Genomic DNA, 24,371 nt, shown 5'->3' on the forward strand with positions numbered 1-24,371 from the left:
TTGAGTGCGTTGTGATGTGGGCGGCGCACGTTATCTCATGACAGGTACCCCCGGGCGCCTGTCCCGGATGGCAATCTGCGTGGTTGCTCTTTGGCGGGCATCATTACGGTGATGGTGCCCCTCCCGGTTGTGTGGGCAACGGGAGGTGTTGTGTCGGGTAACTCGGACGTGCCCTCCCGGGTTGTGTGGGCACCGAGAGGTGTTGCGTCAGGTAGCTCGGACGTGCCCTCCCGGGTTGTGTGGGAAACGAGAGGTGTTGCGTCGGGTAGCTCGGACGTGTCCTCCCAGGTTGTGTGGGCAACGGGAGGTGTTGCGTCGGCGTGCCCTCCAGTGGGGCGGCGTCTTGATCCGAACCTGGGGATTTGACATCATCGCGCCCCTCCTGGCGGCCTCGTAGTGGCACAGGTCAGTTGTTGGGCGAAAGCTCCGTGTTTTGTCGCCGACGACGTCAACACCCAAGGGTGTCACGCTCTCCTTGAAGATGTCATCATGCTTCTTCTCTCTGTGTCATGTGTCAGGGCTCCAAGTGAAGACCATAGTCCGATGGACTCGGCAGCGGCAACGCTCAATGCCATTCTCCCTCTTGAGGGCGTTGTCATGAAGCTTAGGTGTGCTAGGTCATTGTGTGGGGGTATTTGGACCGGCTTTGTAAGAGGGCTATCTCACCATTTTGTATCGTTCGGCCGTATACTTCTTCAGTTGTTGCTTTATTTATAAAGCAGGGCGAAAACCTATTTAGAGAGAGTGTGCGTTAATTAATTAGGATCCGAGTATGAGCTAAATTTTGTAGAGACTAGCTAGATCTTCCAGCGCATGCTTTCATAAATGAGCTAAATCTTGTAGAGCAGTTACTTCCACGGTCCACAGATAGAGATGGCGGTTAGCAGATGTTATTGGGGTATTAGGGAGAGTAGAACACCTAACAGCATTCCAGAGAAACCAAGCATACACAGGCTCGTCGTCTGGTTATGTACAATCAGCAACATCGATGACGAAGAATACCAGCAACATCAGAGTAGGTCACCACTCGCTATCCAATATCAACTCTGCGGCAATACCCATTGCCTCCGGTCCACCCCTGCAAAGCATGGCCATGGCAAGCTCCTTCTCTTTCCACTGCCGGAGCCCAATGCTAAGCTTCTTGAGCACCTTGAGGTCGACCTCATGCAACAAGCAGGGGGCGCGGTCCACTACCAGCTCCAGGAAGCCTGAAACGTAGGCTCGCCACAGGGACATGTTGCAGCCTAGAGAGATCTTTCCGTCCAATGCGCTTGCTAGGAACTCCAGGTGCGACCGCATAACCCTCTCTCGACGCCGGGACACTGGTGTCGGGTCGATGCCCCACGCGAACATCCCAGAGTACATTGCAAAGTAGGCAAGTGCATGGCCACCCAACTTGTATACCGTTCCTCCACTGGCTCCTCGGTCCAGATCCTGCACAGAAAGGAACCAAGAGGGCAACATCTCTTGAAACAGAGACTGGACAAGGGTAGTACCGCCTGATAACCACACCAGTGTCGCTCCAAGTGATGCCGCCACCTTAACTTGTGTCATTGCAGTAGCAAGAGAGATCTGTCCATGTCCCATTGCATACTTGGTCCTCTTTAGCTTGTCCGATCCATGCCTGGACACTGTTGTCTCAGCTATGTCTTTCACGGAAAGCATCAGCAGGGAAAGTATATCTTCTGCAAGTATAGAGCAGTCCTTGATGCACCGGAATATCCGGAGGTAGAGAATTCCTGGTGCAACTGGTGAGAGACCACCGGAGCAATGAGAGCCAAACCCGTGACCCAGAAGGCTAGCAACACCTCCGCAACAGCATAATGATGTTGACGACATGCCAAGAATAGAAGTGAAGCAGCTTCGGAGGAGCTGGACAACTGCATCATTGTTATGGTGGAAGACTGTGCGTGATGCTGAAAAGACTAGAAAATCACTCCATCGCTTGACCTTTTGAGTCCACAGTGCTGCGACAATTGCCATGCTTGGCCAAGGGCAGCTAGCAGCAAGATTCTCTAAAGCTGGACCAGCTAGGTTAAGGAAACGTTCGGATGCCTTGTCAAGCTTGTATGTGATGGTGAGGCTCACAAAAGCAGCCAGTGGCAATGGAAGTCTACCCAAAGTAGTTCCCCCTGTGAAGTGATACAAAACCAGATTAATACTCTCTGCAAACTTACATGTAGCACGATGCATGGCAGGAACACTCCTAGTATGGCATAAATGCATAAGAATTCACTTGAACTGACAGAAATAATAACCTGTGGCAAGTCTTGGAACATCAACGCCAGTAGCAGCTACAATTTTCTTGATATGTTCTTCAACCATGGATAAATTGGCAGCCGGGCTAGGCCAATCTGTTCCATTCATGAATGCAGGTTTCCAAACACCACGTGTCACTTCAGCTGAAAAGTAGCTTACGATTGTTGCAGTAGAAGCAGGCAGAAAATCAGCTAGATCTTTGAGACCTGAAAATTAAAAAAGGTAGCATTCAAAAACTGAGATGACCCCATAGGCCATAATAAATAGTGATTATTAAATACTGAAGCTCAACCCGTCACTCTATTTCTCAAACCTGAGAAAGTTGTTGACCTTAACTGAAAACAACAAACCTGTAGCCAGTTCACGCGGAAATAGTCTTCCATGGGAGCAAGCAGTTAGAGCAGCATCAACCACAAATGGAACAGCTTCTAGTATTTCCCAAGCAGGTAACTGGGGCCAAAGATGTGAACCGTCACCACCAGGACCAGAGGAGTTACTTATGCTGCTACTCCCAGATACAGAACCAATAGATGTACTTCCTTTGTTGGCCTTTCTGAACATCAAGTTGAGAAGGCTGTCTACAATGTTATGTACAGGTGTTCCATGAGCAAGTCCAGAGAGAGGCGAGGCCAGGCAAGCTTGGTGCTGCCGGTACCACAATTTCAACTTCGGAAAAGAATCCATAAAAATAGGGTTCTGAGATGATCGACTTGAAGTAACAGGTAATTGCTTCTGGCTGCTTCTACTTTTGGATGAACTGCTGGCAGAAAGAACTTGGGAGTTCCTCAATAACAGAAGATACTCAGGAGTTAGTTGTGAGCCAACTGGAGCACCATCTCCCATTATACAATATTCAAGTGGTGGATGATTAAACTTCCATAGTCTTAACAGAAGAATGAACGCATTTGAGAAGACCGTGTGAGCAGATATTTCCTCCCCTGCTCCCAGCGTCCATGAAACACTTGGGGAAAGACACCCAAAAACTTCACATATCGCCATGAGCACAGTAGCCAGTTCTGGAACCTATTGATTGTTTGGAGCATAAATATATTTCACAATAAAAACGTAAACATAAACTGGCAGCTGGAAGCATCGAAGTCATGGTAAGTAGTCGTATTGATCATACCAAACCATGGAATGAGAAGATTGGAGCATAGTCTACGGGTGATATTCCAGTTAGAATAACATTAAGCATTGGACCATGCTTTATTAACTGGCTCTCTCTACCAGAATAATCAGCAGGATCAGAATGTGAGAGCAGTTTAACGACTAAGCGAACTGTATGCTCCTACAAGATATCACAATGTCAGAAAATTCATAAGTTAAAACAACCATAGGTTTAGTAAGCTAGTCATCATGACTAGGACCAACAAGTCATATTATGGAAGTGCACAATTACTAACCTGAAAATTCCAACCTCGTAACAAGGTTGCTCCACAGAGAACAGTAGCAGCAGACACCTTATCATCATCTGATCCGTTGACTGCAACTTCAAATAACTTTTCGAGCTCTGCTAAGCTTCCATCAAGTTCATGAGCTTCATTCAGTGATTTATTATTAACAGGAACAGTTTATGAGTCATTGTTTATAAGGCTTCCCGCCTTGGACGCTTAGGCGCCTTGCAGTTATGCAGTTTTAGGCGCTTAGGCGGCAAGGCAGTTGGTTGCTTCAGGCGCTTAGGGGCCTTAGGTCACCTTACCGCTTTATAAACAATGTTAAGAGTATCAACGAAATGACATGATTTGATCATACATAGTAATACAATTTACAGCAACACAGAAACAACATAAAGAGCAGCTATTAGCATAGTACATCCAAATAATGAAACCATGCGTCATGCTGTTGTTGTAAAACTGGGTAACTGCTTATCTCAAAGAAGAAAAATAAATTGTATTGAACAACACATAAACGATGATCTTGAGTTGTTAAATGTAGCGTTCTTTTTAATGTAACTAGATGATGCCCCGCACATTGTTGCGGGAATGTTTTGCAATATATATTAGTGAGTTTTAGTTGTATGGAACATGAATATTTGGTTAATAATATGATAGCTAAAACTAAAAATACATATGATTTACTGTGTTCGATTATTGTATAGTTGTAAAATTTATCAAGTATAAATAGCATAATGGAATGCATGTTTCAATGTTGAGGTGGAGTTTTTCTGTGCATGGTTGCACGTTGAGATGGGCCTTCTCCCATGCATGTTGCATGCCAAGGTGACATGCTTGCATGTGGGCAGAAATAGGTTGGGGGCTAGCTATTTAGATATAGAAGATTGGTGACATCTCTTGTGGAAGATGCCATGCAAACGCATGAAACGTTACGTTCGTTTCTTTTCCTTGGAGAAGAAGTGCACACCTTGAAGCAGGACTTGAGACCAACACACTAACCAGTGACTGAGTTAATGGTGTACCCTTCATGAAGGCCGCCCACCCAGCAAGTTGGCTAGGAATTGCATGAGACATGGAGTTGACATGACCATTAATATAACCAGGCCAATAGTAAACTGACGTATCCAATAAGTTTCTTGAGATACATGACTCCACAATCAAGTGCCTCATGTTTCCAGCTGATCAAAATTAAAATAAGTTTGCCATTACTTAAAATTTATGTATTTGGATAAAAAAAACCAAGTACAATAATTTAGCATACTTTCATTGATACTTTCCATGTAGCCACTGCCACTGTTAATTCCTGAAACAAGCATTGCAGCTTTGGAAGCAGCCTGATTAGCTGCCGAGATGATACATGGAGGAGGAACAAGCAGACTTTCGTAATCGCCAAGAGCCTGTAAGCTTAACATCAATTCCTTACGCAGATCATCAGTTGCTGTTTTTTGTTTCCAGTGACTGCTGAGGTCAGTTTCACCACGACGTGAATCTGCTTCCTCAATTATGTCAGCAATTGCAAGTGTTGCAATAGACAAAAGCATGCATAGTCGTGTTTCGAGGTGAGGCACAGGGCCTTCAATCGGTTCTCGTTCCTGTTTGTTTTACAGGATCAAATATTAGAATATGAAAGGTTGTTTCAATGATTAAACAAAATGAAGAGTGAAGACTCACCCTTTGTACAAGGCGAACTGATGCTATCCAAAGGGCCATGAATGCATCATGCCAGCTGGATCTATTGACTGCTTGAAGTGCCTTGACCAAACCTGCAAACCACTATTAAATTATAAAAGTAGCAGTGAAAAGCAAAACTATGAGAAGAAAGTTACGATTCAATACAACCAAGGATTTCATAATTTAATGTACTTACCACTTAAAATCTCAATGGAATTTGTGGCAGCAATTGAGCCATCAAGGCAATCCTCAAGATACATATCGATAGGAGTCCATAGTGCAGAATAACTACCACCAAGGCAATGTCCATTTGGAGAAGATAGAGGGTTAGAAGCCACCATGGGGTGGAATTTTTTGTGCAAACTATGTTTATTTTCGCCATGGACATTGTGGTCATCTAGAATCAACTGCTGAAATGCTTCCAAGGACATCGTCGAAGCTTGTAAGGTGGATGAGTTTGCCACAAGCAATTGTAACCGATAAGTGAATAGTCCCCACTGAGTTTGCCTGAAACATCAAATTTTTGTTAACAGTGATATGTAACACAACTTGCTACATTATTGCAAGAAACAGTAGGTTCGACTGGTTGTTTTGTGTAAGTAAGAACAATTTACATAAACAATGAATGCTTCTATACAAGCCTGCATAGGGATAATGGTTCACCTTTAGCTTATTCTACAGACTAATTCTAAACATCTGAGCAACTCCAACTGAAACACTAAATGTTATTCTGAAGTCTGAACAATCAACTCCAACTGTGGTACTAAATGTTCGCATGCACGCGTACTGTTTACACCAAACTCTTCGCCGTTACTGAAGGTACAGCCAAAGTTGCTAATGCATAGAATCCCAATGATTCTAGAGCATCAGCTCAATGTTATGATGGCAATATTGAAAAGAAAAAAACTAATACAGACATTCCATGAATACTTTTATATTTTAGCTGTCTATTGCACAAGGTTGTGCTGGTTTAGAAGGCGAGTCTAGCCCACTTGGTTAGGATAATGGATTTACAAATCCACCACCTAGGTTTTAAGTTCAAACAGATATGTATTTAGGTTCCTATTCATACGGCTGGGATTTCCCTTACAGTTTTATTACAATAAGAAAAAAAAAGGTGTGCAGAAACTTCACTTGAGAGCTTCAGACCATTAGAATTAACTATTTGGATTGCAGATGCATTTAAGATAGCCAGGTTATTAATTGGAACGGAAGTGGTTTTCAATTGATCACTCAAACCAAGAAGAAAAGTTTACAGTCTCTTGGTGATAGGGAAAAAATAGCTGAAATAACTCAGTAAAAGAGCACGTAAAGTTCAAAAGCCATACATGTTTTCGCGTGCCAATGAGAGGATGCGAGTAATTACTTTATCGTGTAGAAGATGTCCAATAAGCTCTATAGTTATCACACTATTCATCCTCTGTAATTTCTCAATTTTCTCTGGCTTTTGTTCCGAAAAAGAAACTTCAAATGCACTAATATCTTGAGGCCTAGTTGGCCATTGAGCTTTCTTTTCTGGGGTTAACTCTAGCAGACTCTCATCATCTAATGCGGTATCAACCAACTGCCATAAAATGCAAAGGACAAATTCAACAATAAAGACCCCTGGTTCACATGCTGAAAAGCCAAATATCTTCGAGAGGTTAAGGTTATCATCTATTAACTGCCTGATCCTGCAAAATAATGGAGAAAGCATTAACAAACTTCCCTTATATTGCCCCGCAACTGTTTTCCCTTAAAGACGGGATTTATTTACCACACAGATATATGATACGGCTACAGGAATAAATTGAGTAATATAGGTACATGCAAGGCATAAACATAGAATACTAAGTTGCTAACAGACTATATGCATCACCAGACAGACTTACAAACAATATGAAAAAACTATATACATTGAACAAACAACACAAAGAATAACTGAAGAATACAATAACAAAGGAAATTTGTGGAGCGCCAATTCTGAAGGAAATGGCACTTAACCAATTTAACAGAATAGATTATGTTTGTAGCAATGGCTCCGACCCTACTCGAGGTCCCACCCCCTATCCAACATGGCATGCCACATGGGCGGTCAGCAAAAGTCAAGACCAGTCAATACAAGTCAAGGAGGTCAACAATAGTCCAAGCAAGCCACCCCGATCAGCGAAAATCGAATCAAGTCTTTGTGGTCAACAAGTCAAAGGAAGAAGAGCTCATAAAAGAACAAGTCAAAGATGGTAGCAAAGGAGCAAAGAGGCCCAAGCCCAAGCAAAAGGGACCCCCCCCCCTCTCTCTCTCTCTCTCTCTCTCTTGTTCAAGCAAGCCTGCGTGGTCAACAAGTCAAAGATGGAGGCAAAGGAGCAGGCAAGCCACCATGGTCAGCAAAAGTCCAAGCAAGTCTTTGTGGTCAACAAGTCAAAGGAAGAAGAGCTCATAGCTTCCTTTGACTTGTTCAAGCAAGCCTGCGTGGTCAACAAGTCAAAGATGGAGGCAAAGGAGCAGGCAAGCCACCATGGTCAGCAAAAGTCCAAGCAAGTCTTTGTGGTCAACAAGTCAAAGGAAGAAGAGCTCATAGCTCATTTTCCGAAAAGGGGCGCTTTATTGCTTAAAAGATTTAAGCATTACACCCGGCCTCTGCATAACTAAGATGCACACAGCCAAACACAGTCCTCTCACATAAACAAAAAATAAAAAGGCGAAATACAAAGCTCATAAAAGAATTAAGTCAAAGATCAAGGCAAAGGAGCAAAGAGGCCCAAGCCCAAGTCCCCACCCCCCCAAGATGGAGGCAAAGGAGCAAACAAGACGCCCCGGCCAGCGAAAAAACAAGCAAGTCTTTGTGGTCAACAAGTCGAAGGAAGAAGAACTCATAAAAGAATAAGTCCAAGATAGAGGCAAAGGATAAAAGAGGCCCAAGCCTAAGCGAGAAGGCTTCATATGGTGGAGGGAATCTCCCCCTAATGGGCCTCCTAGACCAACTAAAGGCACATGGGCCAAAGGACAGAAGATTACCTAGTTCTACCCACCCACCTCCTTCAAGAGTAGCCTTGGTTATTCGTCAAGGACCCCCTAGGCTATATAGCCCCCCCCCCCCCTCCATGGTCATGTAAATCACTCGCTACCTACTTGAATGAATTCAAGAGGAGGGTCACTCTCTTCTCCCCTTCAAGCTCACTTAGGGGAGGCTAGCAAGGCTTCTACGCCACCATGCACTTTGTGACCGACGAAGCCAGGACGATGACTTGAACGTGTGGTCATGAGAAGGTGTCCGCTCCTCTGTATGTACCCGCTAGTGCAGAAACCCTTGTAAGTGTAGCTAATTAGTGGCGCCAACCCAAAACGGTACATCACTGGTATTTTTTGGCGCCACTAGTTGAGAAGGTCTAGTAGCTTTTTGCTTGGGATTTGTTTAGTTAAAAGTCAGCCATTGCAGCTTCGTGTACTTCGTTTGTGTCCAACGACCAGGCCAAGACCGCTTAAGGATCTCATATATATTCGCAATATTCATATTGATTTATCATATTCTTGCTTGTTATTCGATTGCATGCAGGAATAAACCTTCGTGGTCAGGCTGATCATGCTTCCAGCATCGTCAGTAACCTCAAGAGATTGGTTTAGCGATTGCTAAGGCGCAACGTCGTGCATGTTTGTAGTCGGATCGTCAAAGTCGACTCCACCAAATCGATAGTTATCATCTCATCGAAAGATCGGGACACCCTCGCCCCTCACCTCTATCACTAGTGCAGCCCTACTAGTGTGCTATCCCGCCACTAGTATGCCGGGTCAAGCGGTGTGACCAGCAAAAAGTTACTAGTGGCGCTAATAACAACAAACACCACTAGTACTTAATTTAGTAGCGGCGTTTGCCTCTTAACTCAACGCTACCAGTAACGTGAGTCGGGCCTGCTTCGAGGAGCCCCTTAATAGTGGCATCCCCTTAATAGTGGCATATGGAAAAAGGGTCGCACCACTAGTATGCAGAACAGTAGTGGCGCGTGCATTTAGACCAAGCGCCACTACAGCATTTAGGTCCCCCTTGGTTGTTGAGCTTCTGGGTCCCGCTTGCTAGTGTCGTGAGATCTACTTCCTGTCTGCATTCTTTGACGTTATGGCACATCTATTGGTCCATGTCGATGATATCATCAACCTGGGACCGGTATACCTGCACAACATGCTCCCTCTCGAAATGATTAATGGGTTCGTCAAGGAATACGTTCGTAACAGGGCCCATCCAGATGGAAGCATCATGCAGGCCAAGGAGTGTGCGCGTTCTGCACAAATTACATTGATGTCAACAAATCTATTGGTTTGCCCATAAATAAGCACGCTGACAGGCTCGAAGGATTCGATCACCCACTTCTAAGGGATTTGCATATGTACCCTGATAACCGACACGAAGACTACATCAGAATGCCCACACTGCGCTACAACATATAAAAGTGGTCGATGGTTGGTTGGACTCGCACAAAAGCACAGTAAGAAAAAAGTACAACGACCTTGGGCAGCCAAAGAATGAGGACCAAATTATAAGAGAAAACTTCACCTTCGCGGCTTGGTTCAAAGACTGCATTAGGAACAAGCCATTGCCAACGAGTGATGCAAGAACAAAGATCATCTTCGCCTTGGGACATGGCCCCACATGCAATATCGTGACCTATCAAGCATATGATATCAAAGGATACACATTCTATATGGAAGCCAAAGACAAGGATAGTGAAGACTTGGGGGTGACGATGGAGTCCTTTACCGGTAATGTAAGAGGAGATCTGGGAACTTAACTACTCGGGAGAGTACAAGGTCCCCATGTTCCATGTCAAATGGGCGAAGAGTGCCTTGCATGAAGACCGTTATTCTCTACTTCCCATTGGAGTGTACATATATTAGATATGGGATAGGTCCGTTCTAATCAACCTGCAGCAGGAAAGCTAGCACATTTACCTTAATCCATTTCCCTTGTGAATGACGTTGCACTACCGATAAGTTTGATGACCTACCTTTCCTTTGGAGTAAGGCCAAGTGGTAAGGCATCAATTTTTGGTATCGGCATGCAAAGGTTTGAATCATTTTACTCTAGATTATGAATATACCCCCAACGGAGCCTATTGAGACAAATGTGAAAGGAATCACCGTCCAAAATGAGCCATGGGTATTAGCTAAGGACGTGGCCCGATGCTTCTACATAACCGACCCGATAAGGCCAAGCTATGTTGTCATGAGGAGAGGCAAAAGGAGCATTATCGGATTGGATGGGGTTAGTCAGGAGGAAGACTTTTGTCGGGCCCGTGGGACCGGGGATACCCAGGCCCGTCTGCCTTCGGCCCAGGACGCTGCGCATATCAAGAACCCAACGAGTGGCCCACCAACAAGCGTCACGAGCAAGACTTCTCGCGAGGCCCTCGCCTCACGAGGCCCCCATCGGCAGGCGTCCCAAGCGGATTAGGCGGCTCCACCAAGAGTGATCCGAAGCATCCTACCATCATCCCCATGGACCCTATACCAACACATCAAGCACCACATGGACCCATGACAAGAGCTCAAGCATGCGCCATTGAAACAGAGGTGAACTCACTCCTACTCGAGATAGATATGGACATGAATGGAACTTGGTTGCTACCTCACCAAAATATGCTATGTGTCATTAGGTACGAAGACCAACGCCACCGAGCAGCTAAGGGACACCCCAAAGGAGGAGGAGATGCACCTGAAGGCCTCGAGGAAGGAGGAGTCCAACAAGACAAAGGCTGCACCTCCCAGGCAACCCCGTGTGCACAGCCCCCCAAGACCCCGTGCCCACGGGCCTCCCAGAAGTCCTCTGGAAACGAGACGCGCACCCCCGTGGGCACGGGCTCCAGACCCCGCGCGCACGGGCCCTTCAGGATGGACGGCCGCGGGCTGCTTTTTGGGCCTCCTCTTCGTCCCCCTAGCCCACATACCTATATATTTCGTACCTAGGGACATGTTTAGGGATAGCAAAGTATATGTGAGACATTGATAGAGCTTTGCTCCTTCTACCACTCCTCTTGGAGATCAAGACCTCTTAGGAGAGGATCCCAAGTGGACTTCAAGACCTCCTCTTTGGAGAAGACTATCATCAAGACCTCACCTCCTTAGGAGTGGGAAGAACCTTATCTTTGTGCTTGTTTCCTTGGATTGTTCTTGTATGCTTGTGGATCTCATGTGTTTGCTATTCTAGTGGATGTTTGATTGAGTTTTGTTTGAGTGTATTCCTCTCTTGTGTTCTTGTTGTCCATCCTTTTCCCCCTCCAAGTGTGAAAAGATCTCACCTAGGGTTTCACCCTACAACATCTTGGTATCGTGAGCCATGGTTGATTCACATCTTGGAGTCCCTGCCCCTCATATTCTAGCCTAATTTTGTTGCTTTTTGTCCCAATTCGAAAATCCCCACCAAAAATAGCCCCAAATTTTTTCTTGCAATTTGTTGGATCTTGTGAGATTTTGTTGATTTGGTCCACGAATTTCGTGTTTGGCAAGTGGATCTACCCCTTACCCATCTTCCCCATCCATCCCACCGTTGAATTTGGCCGAAATTCTGACAAAAACCATGGATCCGAAGGTGTTCTTGCGCTCCCAGAACACCCCGTGCGCACAGGCCATCAGGACCCATGCCCACGGGCCTCACTTACCCCGTGCTCATGGGCCTTACAGAACTGTTCGGCCACTACAGCTTTTGCCTCTTTTTGCCATTCCACCACCGCATTTGGTCTTCCGCATACTTGTCGTGAGTGTTTGAGTTTCAGAGTTGCGATTTCCACGTGTCCTAAGGTGTTTAAGCTACTTAGGCACGGATTGACTTCATCATCACCGCCACTCGCCATCGACTCGGACTCCACATCGACTTCGACCACTTCATTATCATATTACCGTAAGCAAGGACGATAACTTCGACGACATCCTAACATCATACCTTGCCATTACCTTGATAGCTTCGAGCCTCTTTTGCGTTACTTACCCATGGAGACTAGCAAGTTGAGAATTGTCGGGCCACGCTTTTAGTGCACCATTAGTGTTACGTCTCTCCCGTGCATATCACACTTGTTATCTCATATGCCGGCTCGTATATCAAGCATTGTAGCATAGTAAAGAAAAACTTTTAAGCAAAAGAAAAGGAGAAACAAAGAGCTTGTAAGCAATAGCATTGAGCCATTTTGCATCGTTCCATCATCTTGGTCATTACATACATAAGCATACTTGGGATAGTAGACGGCCCGTTTCTCTCTTATGTTGGTGCACTAGCATATCTAGCCCATTAGAGCAATCGAGCTAGAGTCTCTCTAGTATCCGTACAACAAGAGCATTTCCCGTGGTTCCACCGCTTGAGCTCATTCCTTGGTTGTGCGGATCCCATCTATCTTTCGTGTGTGTGTTCCTAGTGATATTCTTGGGTTTAATTTATTTGTCTTACTTACAATTTGTGCACCTTTTCAACATTTTAGAGTTTCGACATGACTAACATTTGCTTGAATTATTTGTGCCACTCCCTAACCTAGATCCTCCATAAGCCTTTTACTTGTAGGTGTGAGAAAACAAAACTCAGTACCAATTCTACTATTATAGCATTCCGTTGAGTGATACTTGATGCATCCACAATCTTCGGAAAAGGTAACTTTGATATTGTTCTCTCATTTTCCTACTCACGACCACTTCCACATGATGGATAGGCCTACTTCGACGAACCCGCTCTTCGAGGATCAAGATGACGAATGTGACTTCGTCACCAAGAATCACTTCTTCATCGTGCAACGAGCTCTACATCAAAAAAGTGAAGCTTTGGGTGATCGCATCGAGCAACTCACCACCGACCTACGACAATCGGAAGCAAGAAACTAGGACTACCTCGACGCCAAGCTCTCCAAACAAATGGAAGAATTCCACCACATGATCGCGGGCCGCGCATCTTCCTCAACCTCTTCACCAAGACGGCGCCACTCAAGTCGTCACTCGTCGACCTACTCTTCTTCCTATGCAAGCCCCCCTCACGCTCGTTCTCATCACCGAGACGACCCCCAAGATCGCCAAGCTCAGGAAAATCCATTCCATGGCAATGGATTGCAAGACCGAGTCCGAGCACGTGAACGAGCTAGGCGCCAAGAACAAGATGCCATGGCCCAAGAGCAACCTCCGCAACCGCAACGTCAAGCACCTCAAGATGGCGATGTGAGTCGGCAAGAACAAAGACGACGTGAGGAACAATCCCTCAAAGCAAGATGCCGATGCGAGTCGGCAAGAACAAAGACGACGTGAGGAACAATCCCTCGAAGCACAACGCGCACTCCGCGAGGCCATTGGAGCCATCGCCGACCGCAACCATCAAGTACGTGAACAAGAAGAAGCACTTCGCCAAGAAATACAAGAGGAAGCCACTCGCCATGAGGAGCAACAAGAAAGAAGGAACCGAGCACACATGTCGCGTCCTAATCGGCAAGTCCGTCAAGAGGAGCGTGAAGTTGAAGACCTTCCTCCACGCCAAGTGGGACACCATCCTCGTCCACATGATGAAGAACAACGCTACGGCAAGCTCAAGTTCACCATGCCCAAGTTCTACGGAAGCAAAGACCCCGAGGAGTATCTCTCATGGGCATTGAAGGTCGACAAGATATTCCGTCTTCATAACTACGATGAGGAGAAGAAAATCGCCATGGCCTCCCTCGAGTTTCAAGACTACGTCCTCATTTGGTGGGAACAAGTGATCGAGCGACGCCACGAGCAAGGCGAACCACCAATCACGACATGGACACAAATGAAGGATGTCATGAGAGCTCACTTCGTGCCTACACACTACACCCGAGATCTCTTCAAAAAGTTGCAACTCCTCAAGCAAGGCACGAAGACGGTGGAAGAATACTATCAAGAGATGGAGATTGCCATGATACGAGCCAATGTCAAGGAAGATGACGAGCAAACGATGGCATGCTTCTTGAACGGCCTCAATCACCCAATAAAGAAGATCGCCGACTTCCAACCTTCTCGAGCTAGTTCATCAAGCAACCAAGGCCGAGCGACAAGTACAAGATGACTTCAAGTACGCCAAGTACTCGTCCAAGACCTATGGCTCATACACTCAAGCTCCCTCGACTTCGGCACCTCCTACCTCGACTAGAGCATCACCAAGTACCAGCGACAAGTCAAGTTCAAAACAAGCTACGCCTTCCTCGACTCGTCCTCCGGCAAGCAACTACAAGTCCAAAACTCCCTCACCATCGGCGCCACCGGACGACCCCGTCAAGACAAGTTCTCTCAAGTGTTTTACATGTGGTGGCCAAGGACAAAAGTCTTTCCAATGCATCAATCGGCGAACCATGATTGCCAATGATGATGGCACATACGACTCCATGAGTGAAGAAGAAATGAAGCCCTTGAACACGTGCCATGCACCGGTGCGCGAATGAAGATGAAGATGACAAGGTCTTTTGTGACAATGATTCGAGCCCCGCTCTCGTTGTCTCCAAGGTCTTGACGCTTCAACACCAACAAGATGAAGACCAACGTTGCCGCATCTTCCACACCAAAGCGGGCATCAATGGGCGTTCCGTGAAGGTCATCATCGACGGAGGAAGTTGTCACAATTTGGCAAGTGAAAAGCTATGTTCCAAGCTACAATTGGTCAAGATGAAGCATCCTCGTCCCTACAAGGTCCAATGGCTTAGCGACTCCGGCACCATACAAGTGGAGCACACCGTGCAAGTTTCCTTCAAGATCGGCGCATACGAGGATACCTTGGAGTGTGATGTGGTTCCTACGTCCATGTGCCATCTCCTTTTAGGGAGACCTGGGCAATTCGACCGCGGCGTCATCTACAACGGAAGAACAAACCACTATAGCATCAAGATGAAGGGAAAGGAGTACATGCTACGACCTACGTCACCAAGTCAAGTGATCGCCGACAAGCAAGCATCCACCCATCATGGAGAGACTAGTGAGAGAGTGAACCACCACAAAGAGAGTGAGCGCCACAAGCCCAAATTGAGCGACTCTACGCCGAGAGAGAAAAACTTAGTGCTTTTAGCTACCAAAAGAGACATGAAAGAAGTGTGTGAGAACCCATCTAGTGTCATACACTATGTCCTAGTATGCAAAGATGAAGCAGCAAGGACTAACACTTCTAACCTGTCGGATTAAGGGATCCGCAAACCCTTGAGAGGTTCGAACTCTGGGGTGCGTGCGGAGATCTCAACCTACCAAGCCTGCTTATTCGCGATCCTCCTAAGCCTAGCGCGTCAAGCTCAAAGAGACACAGAGACACAGCAGTTTATCCTGGTCCGGGCCACCTTGCGGTGTAATACCCTACTCCAGTGTTTTGGTGGATTGCCTCGAAGGGCTGAGGATGAACTAGTACAGTGGATGAACTGGCCTCAGGAGGTGAGGTGTTCTTGAGCTCAAGGGAGCTGGTGTGGTGTGAGCTAGTTCGACTTGTCTCCCAATCTATGGTGGTGCCTAGTCCTATTTATAGTGGCCTTGGTCCTCTTCCCAAATGTTGGCGGGAAGGGATCCCACAATGGCCGGATTTGAAAGGGGACAAGTAGTACAGCTTATCCTGACAAAAGTAGTCTTCTCCTGCGAAAAGCCTTTGCTCGTGACGCTGCGGTGGGCTCGTCGATGACCTCCGTCCTGCCGTCCTGGCGGTCTCAATCTTGTTGCACCAGAATGAAAACCTTTGGCTGGTTCCTCGGGACTCCGCGCCTGTGGCTTGCCTCCTTTGCACCGAAGAGGAAATCTGCGCTCTGCGCCCGCCTGGCGCCCGCCTGGCCTTGGTCGGCATGGCTCACGTCAGGTGAGCCTCATGAGGTAAACCTCGCATAGAACTCTCCGCCCCTCGGGAGCCAGCCTGAGGAGGCCGATCCCCTTGGGGGTCTTGGCGTCGCCCGCCTCGCAAGGCTTGGCCCCTCGTGAGGGTCTTGTGTTGTTGATGCTGAAGCTGGGCCGTACCAGGCCGTCGATGGAGCCACGTGGTGGGCCGCAGGCAGGCAGGGCTGGATACCCCCATATCCAGGACGCCGACAATAGCCCCCGGGCCCAAGGCGCGCTCGGACTTGGCTTCCAGGCAAAGCCAAAGGGCAAGTGCGGAGCGCCACGGGCCCTAACCGCCTACGGTCCTTGATGACACGTTGCGGTTGATGGGACGTGGGCGTCTCCACTTCCCCACGCCGCCTTGATATCTGGCAGGCCCAGCAGTCGCCCGTTGCCAGTGCAGCTCGCCCTTCACAGATTACCGTGCTCGGCCCTTGTTTCCTCCTTTCCAACCTTGCCACCACGTCCATAGATCCGGTGCCGGCGCCTCGCCCTTCTTTTGGCACTCGTCATGGCCCCCAAGCCGAGGAAGAAGAAGGGGAAGCCGCTCGCCCCGGCCGGTCCTCCGCCGGCCCTGGAGCCAGCCCTTGAGCACTCGACGGTGATCAATCAGGAGGGGCTGGACAAGGTTCGCCATGCGCTTGCCGCCGATTCGAATGAGGGGAGGGCGAAGGCCGTCCGCCCTACATCTTGGCGAGTGAAAGAGATGAGCGCCACCGAGATCCCCATCTATCTTCATGCTCTTCTCGCGGGGTTGATTCCTCCCTTCTCCCCTTTCTTCAATGTTGTGATATCGCATTACCAGATCCACCTGCTGCATCTGGACCCCCGCTCTGTTATCCTTCTCGCCGTCTTCGCCTTCCTCTGCGAGGCCATGGTCGGCATCACTCCTTCCGTGGCCTTATTTCACCACTTCTTGCTTCAGTTGGTCGACGCCCGCCAATGCTCCAGGTGCGCGACCTTTGAAGTTGTGGCCGCAACCGCTGGTTCAGGAATCGACTTCGAGCTCTCGCCAACTGCGAAGGGATTCCGGAAGCAGTGGCTTCTTATGGATGCCCGCGCGTTCAGCCCCCTGCTCTTGACTCCTGGGGCACTGGCCTCGCCTAGCTCCGGTTGGTGCCACGAGAGGCTCTCCGACCGGCATCTTGCTTTCGTTTGGAAGAGATTGGCGAGGCTCCAGGAACTGGAAGTGACGGCGCCAATGGTGGTGAAGGAATTCGTCAGGCAGCGCATTGCTCCCATCCAGCGCCATTCTCGCCCAATGTGGGACTTCGCGGGCGTTGAAGACCCGATGAGGATGCAGAGGCCATGGCTGCTGATGGTGCTCAAACTCCTGACCGGCGAGCCCGAGCCCGCTGACCTTCCGGGGGGTGGCTGCCTTCTCTATCTGTGCTCAAACAAGGCGGTCTTCGCTGGGCAGATGCCTTTGTTCGACGAGTGGGGGTTGCTTCCAGAGGGCCTTGAGGGGCCCCGCAAGAACCCCGTCTTCGTGGCTCCTCTCCTGATCGATCCTGCCGCGTGCGCCCCGAGTGTGGAGGCAGGGGGCGCGCGCCTCCAGCAGCTGTCGAGGGCTCCTCCGGAGGCCCGGCGTCGTTAGTGGCCCAGGAGGCCGAGGCTCCTGGGGCCCTGGAAGGAGTCGCCGCAGAACTGACACGACCCCAAGCTCCGGAGGCAGAGGCCCCTGATGCCCAGGGTGGTGGCTCTAGAGTGGTTGCTGGCGGCGAGGAGCCCACCAATGGCTCCGGAGCTGTAAGCCAGAAGATCTCGCCGCGCGCCCCTGCCCCGGGGTCCCTACCCCGGCTGCCCCGCCGAGCGCTCCTCCTCCCGAGGATCGCCCGTCGGGGTCCGGTCGGCCCCGCCTGTGCCTTGAGTCGCTCTTGAAGAGCAAGAGGTCCCCGTGCCGCAACGATGGCTCCCGTCGGCCACTGAAGCCGAGGAGATACGTGGCTGCCAATGAGTGAGTACCTTTACTCTTGATCCCCTTGCGCGCCGCGTTTTCTCACGGCTTGGGTCTTGTAAGGCTCCCACGAAGGCGAAACCTCGGGAAGCAGGCGTCCCCAAGGATTCCAGCTTGACGCCCGCGCACAGCCTCCGGCGCCCTGATCCTGCGCAGGGCGTGGGGGCGACTCCAGTTACCGCGACGTCGTGAGGGTGCCCCGGAATCGGGCCCCCTGCTCCCTCTCCCCGCGACTCAGCCCGTGAGACGAGGGATGCACCGGCGATCCTTTCTCTTGTCATTGCCGGCAGGGGGGTGCCCCCTAGGCGGCCTTCGTCTTCAAGTTGTGGGGCTACACCAACCAGCCCCCGGCCGGCGGCTGGCGGGGCACCCAGCGCCTCCCGAGCGGCCTCTGGGGCCGACGAAGGTCTTGGCGACGAGCTCACGCTCGCTCGTGGGCGCAGCGCTGTGCGCTTCGGGTTCTTCGGTGAAGCAATGCGTGCGATGATCCATCTTGGCGGGGAGCTCGCCAACGTCGACACCAGGCTCGAGGCAGAGAACCGCCGCCTGGAGCATGAGTGGCAGCGGCTGAAGGTTGCCATTAACCTTGGGAAACTTCAGCGTGACGAAGCCGAAGCGTGCGAGCGGCCTCGCTCGCGACTTCTAGCGAAGCTTGCGCCCGCGCCATGGAAGAGGCCGAGGCAGCCAACCGCCGCCGTGAGGCGGCCGAGGAACGGGAGCGAGATCTTCTGTCTTCAAATGCGGCTCTTGAGCGCGAAGTCGAGGAGCGTCGCGCCCTTCTGGCCTCCTCACCAGGCGAGGCGGCCCTTGCCGAGGCGGAGCTCCTGAGGCGCCATGAAGATTTGACGTTGGAGACCGTGGAGCACAGCTTGGCGTTGGAGACGCTGGAGGTAAGGGAGCGGCAGGCTGCCGCGGCTGAGGACGCTGTCACCGCCCGAGAAGCTCGGGTCCAGCTGGAGGTGGAGGAGAGGGTGGCGAAGGCGCGTGCTGAGTTGGCTGAGAGGCACCGCCTGGATCTGGAGCTGCTCGAGGCCGAGCTTGAGGGTCGGACCTCCACCCTGAAGGCTAAGCTGTAGTCTGTGGAGCAGCGTGAGAGCGCTGCCCGAGGGGCCCTGACTTCCTCCGAATCTGCCCTGAATTCTGCCCGTGCCAAGATATCCTCTCTCCAGAAGCAAGTCGAAGACACCGCTTCCCTCCTGAAGGCTTCGAGTGAAAAGAGCCGCCGCCTGACATTGGAACACGAGCACGGCTCCATGCTCCAAGGTCTGCGCGTCAAAGCCAACAATGCCCTGGGTGCAATTTGTGACGAGAGCGCTCCTCACCCGCACAAGAGCGACTACGCCAGCCATCTCAACTTCTTCACTGATATCGTGACCCGCCTGGAAGCTCAAGCCGCGAAAGCTCGCCAGCTTGTCGAGGAGAGGAGCCAGGGCCTCCTCGGGCGCGCACTCTCGCGCATCTTCAGCAACCTCCTGAACCTTGATTCCCACTTCAATTTCAGCACCGTGCTAGCCCCCGTGCCTGCGGCCACCCAAGACAAGCTCGCCAAGTGGGTGGATGGCCATGTGGACGCCTTGGTGAAGGAGATGACTCCTGAGGACGACACGACTGTGCTCGTGGCCGAAGAAGCTGGCGCGGGTGGTGATGGGGAGGAGGATGGCAGCCACGACCATAGTTTTTAAGGCGGTAAGGCGACCTAAGGCGCTGGGGGGCGCCTTATCGCCTAGGCGACGCCTAAGCGCCTAAGGCGGATGCCTAAGCGCGTAAGGCGGGCCTATTTGTAAGGCGCTGGGGGGCGCCTTATCGCCTAAGCGTCGCCTAAGCGTCCAAGGCGGGACGCCTTAAAAACACAGGCCACAACGCAAGCAGCGCGGATGGGAGTGACGAAGAAGGCGCATCCAGCTAGGCCCGTGTTTCTTTTGCTTTGACCTGTATGACGAAAACTTGAACGCATCCTTGTGAGAGCATTTGAAAAGGGGGTGCCCCTTATGATGTGTGAGATTGTGAAATGCTTTTGAAGTAGCGCCCGGAGCGAGGGCCCGCAGGGCTGCGGGCCGTTGAGCGAGGTAGTTGTTTATGACTTATCTTTGGTTTCGTGGGTCTCAAGTGAGGCCTGGTGTCGCGGCGGCGCTCCTTCTCCTGAGGCGAGCCTGTTGCGGGCTCGTGAGGTTCTGTGCCTCTTGAGGGGCCTGCCGGCCTGCCGTAGAGTGCCTCGTGAGAACCCAACTGCCAGACCGTGACGAGGTGGGCGCGCGGGGCGGCCGCACCCTCGAGTCCCCAGGGGGAGCGATCGGCACCAGCGCATGCACCGTACCCAGCCCCCGCTCGTGAGGCGCTTGAGGGCAAGGCAGCAGTCACGAGCTCCAGAAAGAACGCAAGAACTGAAGGCAAGCAGTGACACGAAACGAGAAAACTCCCCCCATTTTTATAAATGCACGAAAAACAAACTGCTTCAAGAAGTCAACAAGCAAGTACAAAAAAGGAGGCAAAAGCAAATGGCCGCGTCCGGCGTCTAGCTAGTCTTCAGTCTTCTCACCAGCGCGGAGCTAAGTGCTTCCACTAGCTGGGCACGGGCATAGTCATTGGGGACAGTGTCGACGGCCAGCGCGGAGCATGGTGCTTCCACTAGGACGTGGGCGGGAGCCCCCGTGAGGCCCCAGGGCGGCACTGAGGAGACTCCGGGGCGTGTACAGCCCCACTCATTATTACGTGAGTGTCACGAGCGGAGACCTTCACAGGCTGGAGTCTTGCTTCATGTCGCCCGACGAGGACCCCGCGTGCGCCACCCCTGACCACCGTTGGGGAGACCGGAAACCAGGACAAGACCAAGGGGCCAGGGGGACGCTGGTGCCGTCCTCGGTGACCGTAGGCCCCCCATCGGGCAGAAGGGCTCGTCGGCGCCTTCCCCGGCGAGGAACCTACCTCTAGGCAGGGCCCTGCTCCGTGCAGCGCGAGGAGGGCCCTGCCGCCGGGCTTCCCCTACGCTGCTCCCAACGTCCTTCGTGCTCCTGCGGGGGATCCGTCGTCCTGAGAGTCCTGGTGGCAGCTGCACCCTGGTTCACCTGCGATCCATGGTCAGCGGAAGCATGCTCCTGCGGCGTTAGTTGTACCCAGAGGCTGTCGCCGTTGGAGATGTTGGCAGGGCTTGGTGGCGGCTCGAAGGAGAGCTCGGCCTCGTGAATATCCAGCGCCCAGCCTGGCGTTGGGGATCGGTTGGGGCCCTGTCCCCGCGCGTGCCTTGGATCCATCGCGACGGGGACGTAGGCCTCCAGGCTGTCCGCACCAGGAGCGCCACCCGGCTGCCTCACATTCCCGCCTTCTTCAGTCGCCCTTTGGTCCTGTCGGCCAGGGGCCGATACTCCAGCGCGGCCCCTGGTGGTGTCGCCTGGAGCAGCCCCGCGCCGAGGTGGCACGTTCGGAGTGGCGCGGGCTGCTCAGCGGGGCTGGTCGGCGTTGAGAGGCTCTCCAAGGGCCCTGGGAAGGGGAGCGCGGTTGAGTCAGGGATGAGCGCACGCCCCCACCACCGCCTGCGACGTGGGCAGGGTGCAGAACGGCGCCGCCCCCTGCACGCCGCATCCTGCAACTCAGCGACCCGTTCCAGCAGGGCGTCACGGCCACTTTCCAGCAGCCTGCATCGTAAGAGCTCTCGGGCCACGATGACCGCTGCTCACATGTTTGCTTGTTCCCTGTGCGTGTGTGGAGCGGTTGCTGCAGCGTAGTTCGCAGATCGCACGGCGGCGCGGCTGCGGCGTGGCGCCAGTGGAGAAGGTTGCGTCGTGCGCCCTCCACGGTCGGTCGCCCCCGGCGGAGCGTGGGCCGCGAGCAGAGCGGAGTGGAGGTCTTCCTCGTCGGCGGGCGCTGCCGAGGAGGCCTGGACGACCCAGTGCTTGACGTGCGCCCTCGGGGCGTCGGCCATGGCGTCGGTGGAGCGGCGGAGAACTGGTCGACAGAAGAGAAGATCCGACGCACCCCTACCTGGCGCCAAATGTCGGATTAAGGGATCCGCAAACCCTTGAGAGGTTCGAACTCTGGGGTGCGTACGGAGATCTCAACCTACCCAGCCTGCCTACTCGCGATCCTCCTAAGCCTAGCGCGTCAAGCTCAAAGAGACACAGAGACACAACAGTTTATCCTGGTTCGGGCCACCTTGCGGTGTAATACCCTACTCCAGCATTTTGGTGGATTGCCTCGGAGGACTGAGGATGAACTAGTACAATGGATGAACTGGCCTCAGGAGGTGAGGTGTTCTTCAGCTCAAGGGAGCTGGTGTGGTGTGAGCTAGTTCGACTTGTCTCCAATTCTATGGTGGTGGCTAGTCCTATTTATAGTGACCTTGGTCCTCTTGCCAAATGTTGGCTGGAAGGGATCCCACAACGGCCGGATTTGAAAGGGGACAAGTAGTACAGCTTATCCTGACAAAAGTAGTCTTCGCCTGCGAAAAGCCTCTGGTCGTGACGCTTCGATGGGCTCGTCGATGACCTCCGTCCTGTCGTCCTGGCGGTCTTGGTCTCGTTGCACCGGAATGGAAACCTTTGGCTGATTCCTTGGGACTCCGCGCCTGTGGCTTGCCTCCTTTGCACTGAAGAGAAAACCTGCGCTCTGCGCCCGCCTGGCGCCCGCCTGGCCTTGGTCTCATGGCTCACGTCAGCTGAGCCTCGTGAGGTAAACCTCGCATAGAACTCTCCGCCCCTCGGGAGCCAGCCTGAGGAGGCCGATCCCCTCGGGGGTCTTGGTGTCGTCCGCCTCGTGAGGCTTGGCCCCTCGCGAGGGTCTTGTGTTGCTGATGCTGAAGCTGGGCCGGGCCGTCGACGGAGCCACGTGGTGGGCCGCAGGCAGGCAGGGCTGGATACCCCCATATCCAGGACGCCGACATAACCATCTTCCTCTAGTGTTGTCTAATTTGTTGCAGGAATTCGCGGACGACTTCCCCGATGAGCTACCTCCCGGTCTTCCCCATCTCCGGTGCACCTCTACCAAACAAGGCTCCATACCGCGTGAAACCTGAAGAAACTAAGGAGATACAACGGCAAGTACAACAGCTCATCGACAACAGGCATGTACGTGAAAGCTTAAGCCCTTGTGTCGTTCCAGTCATACTTGTGCATAAGAGGGATGGTAGTTTTCGCATGTGTTCCAATTGTAGACCCATAAATGCTATCACCGTTCGCTATAGGCATCCCATTCCACACCTTGATGATATGTTAGATGAGCTTAGCGGCGCCACCATTTTTTCAAAAATTGATCTTAAAAGTGGCTATTACCAAATTCACATTCAAGAAGGTGATGAGTGGAAAACCGCTTTTAAAACTAAATTTGGCTTGTATGAGTGGTTAGTTATGCCTATGGGCTTATCAGAAGCACCCGGTACTTTCATGCATGTCATGCATTATGTGCTTCGCCCATACATTGGCTTTGTTGTGGTCTACTTTGATGATATACTTGTGTTTAGTAAATGTCTTCCAGATCATGTAACTCATCTTAGGGCCGTTTTGAAAACTCTTAGAAAAGAGCGTCTTTATGCTAATATGGAGAAATGCACTTTTGGTGTTGACAAGCTTGTTTTTTTGGGGTTTTGTTGTGTCTTCCAAGGGTGTTCATGTTGATGAGTCTAAAACTGAAGCAATTAAAACTTGGCCACAACCCACTAATTTGCAACAAGTGCGTAGTTTCCTTGGTCTAGCCAGTTTCTATCGCTTGTTAAGGACTTTAGCACTATTGCCTCACCATTACATGCTTTGAGTAAGAAGAACGCACCCTTTGTTTGGGGACCCTCTCAATCTACCGCATTTGATGAGCTCAAATCTTTGCTTACACATACTCCAATTCTTGCATTGCCAAACTTCAACGAAACTTTTAAGGTCCATTGTGATGCTAGTGGTAATGGTATTGGTGGAGTTTTGATGCAAGAAAAGCGACCCATTGCATACTTTAGCAAAAAACTTTCCGGCGCTCAACTTAACTATCCCATTTACGACAGAATTATATGCTTTAGTGCGAGTATTGCATGTTTGGGAGCATTACCTTCGCCCACATGAATTTGTCATACATACCGATCATGAGACGCTTAAATACCTTGAAGGTCAAACCAAGTTGAACAAACGGCATGCTAAATGGAGTGAATTTTTTGAATCTTTTCCTTATGTGATCAAGTACATTAAGGGTAAAGAGAATGTTGTGGCGGATGCTCTTTCCTGCAAGTGCATGTTAGTTACTCAACTTGAATTGAAAGTTATTGGCTTTGAGCATGTTAAAGATCTTTATGCACATGATCCTTCGTCTGCGATTCCTTATGCCAAATGTCT

The 24,371-nt window shown here is 50.9% G+C and overlaps 1 protein-coding gene across 4 annotated transcripts in view; it reads right to left on the bottom strand.

The window, feature by feature from the left end:
- Positions 1–852: 852 nt before the first annotated feature.
- Positions 853–24,371, bottom strand: part of LOC123044850 (mediator of RNA polymerase II transcription subunit 33A) — a 103,774-nt gene continuing 80,255 nt past the window's right edge. For 3 of the 4 annotated variants that reach the window (XM_044467718.1, XM_044467721.1, XM_044467720.1), the window contains exons 3-12: positions 6,653–6,997; positions 5,521–5,831; positions 5,325–5,416; positions 4,915–5,245; positions 4,621–4,831; positions 3,663–3,777; positions 3,386–3,547; positions 2,610–3,282; positions 2,259–2,465; positions 853–2,132 (exon numbers count right to left, since the gene is read on the bottom strand). In XM_044467718.1, the coding sequence (XP_044323653.1) occupies positions 1,021–2,132; positions 2,259–2,465; positions 2,610–3,282; positions 3,386–3,547; positions 3,663–3,777; positions 4,621–4,831; positions 4,915–5,245; positions 5,325–5,416; positions 5,521–5,831; positions 6,653–6,997 (3,559 nt within the window). In that variant the 3' untranslated portion in view covers positions 853–1,020. Of the gene's footprint in view, positions 2,133–2,258; positions 2,466–2,609; positions 3,283–3,385; positions 3,548–3,662; positions 3,778–4,620; positions 4,832–4,914; positions 5,246–5,324; positions 5,417–5,520; positions 5,832–6,652; positions 6,998–9,849; positions 11,808–24,371 lie in introns of those variants that run through there. The other variant, XM_044467722.1, reaches the window with a different exon arrangement.

The sequence above is a fragment of the Triticum aestivum genome, chromosome 2B (genome assembly GCF_018294505.1).
Source record: "Triticum aestivum cultivar Chinese Spring chromosome 2B, IWGSC CS RefSeq v2.1, whole genome shotgun sequence".
Lineage (NCBI taxonomy): Eukaryota > Viridiplantae > Streptophyta > Magnoliopsida > Poales > Poaceae > Triticum > Triticum aestivum.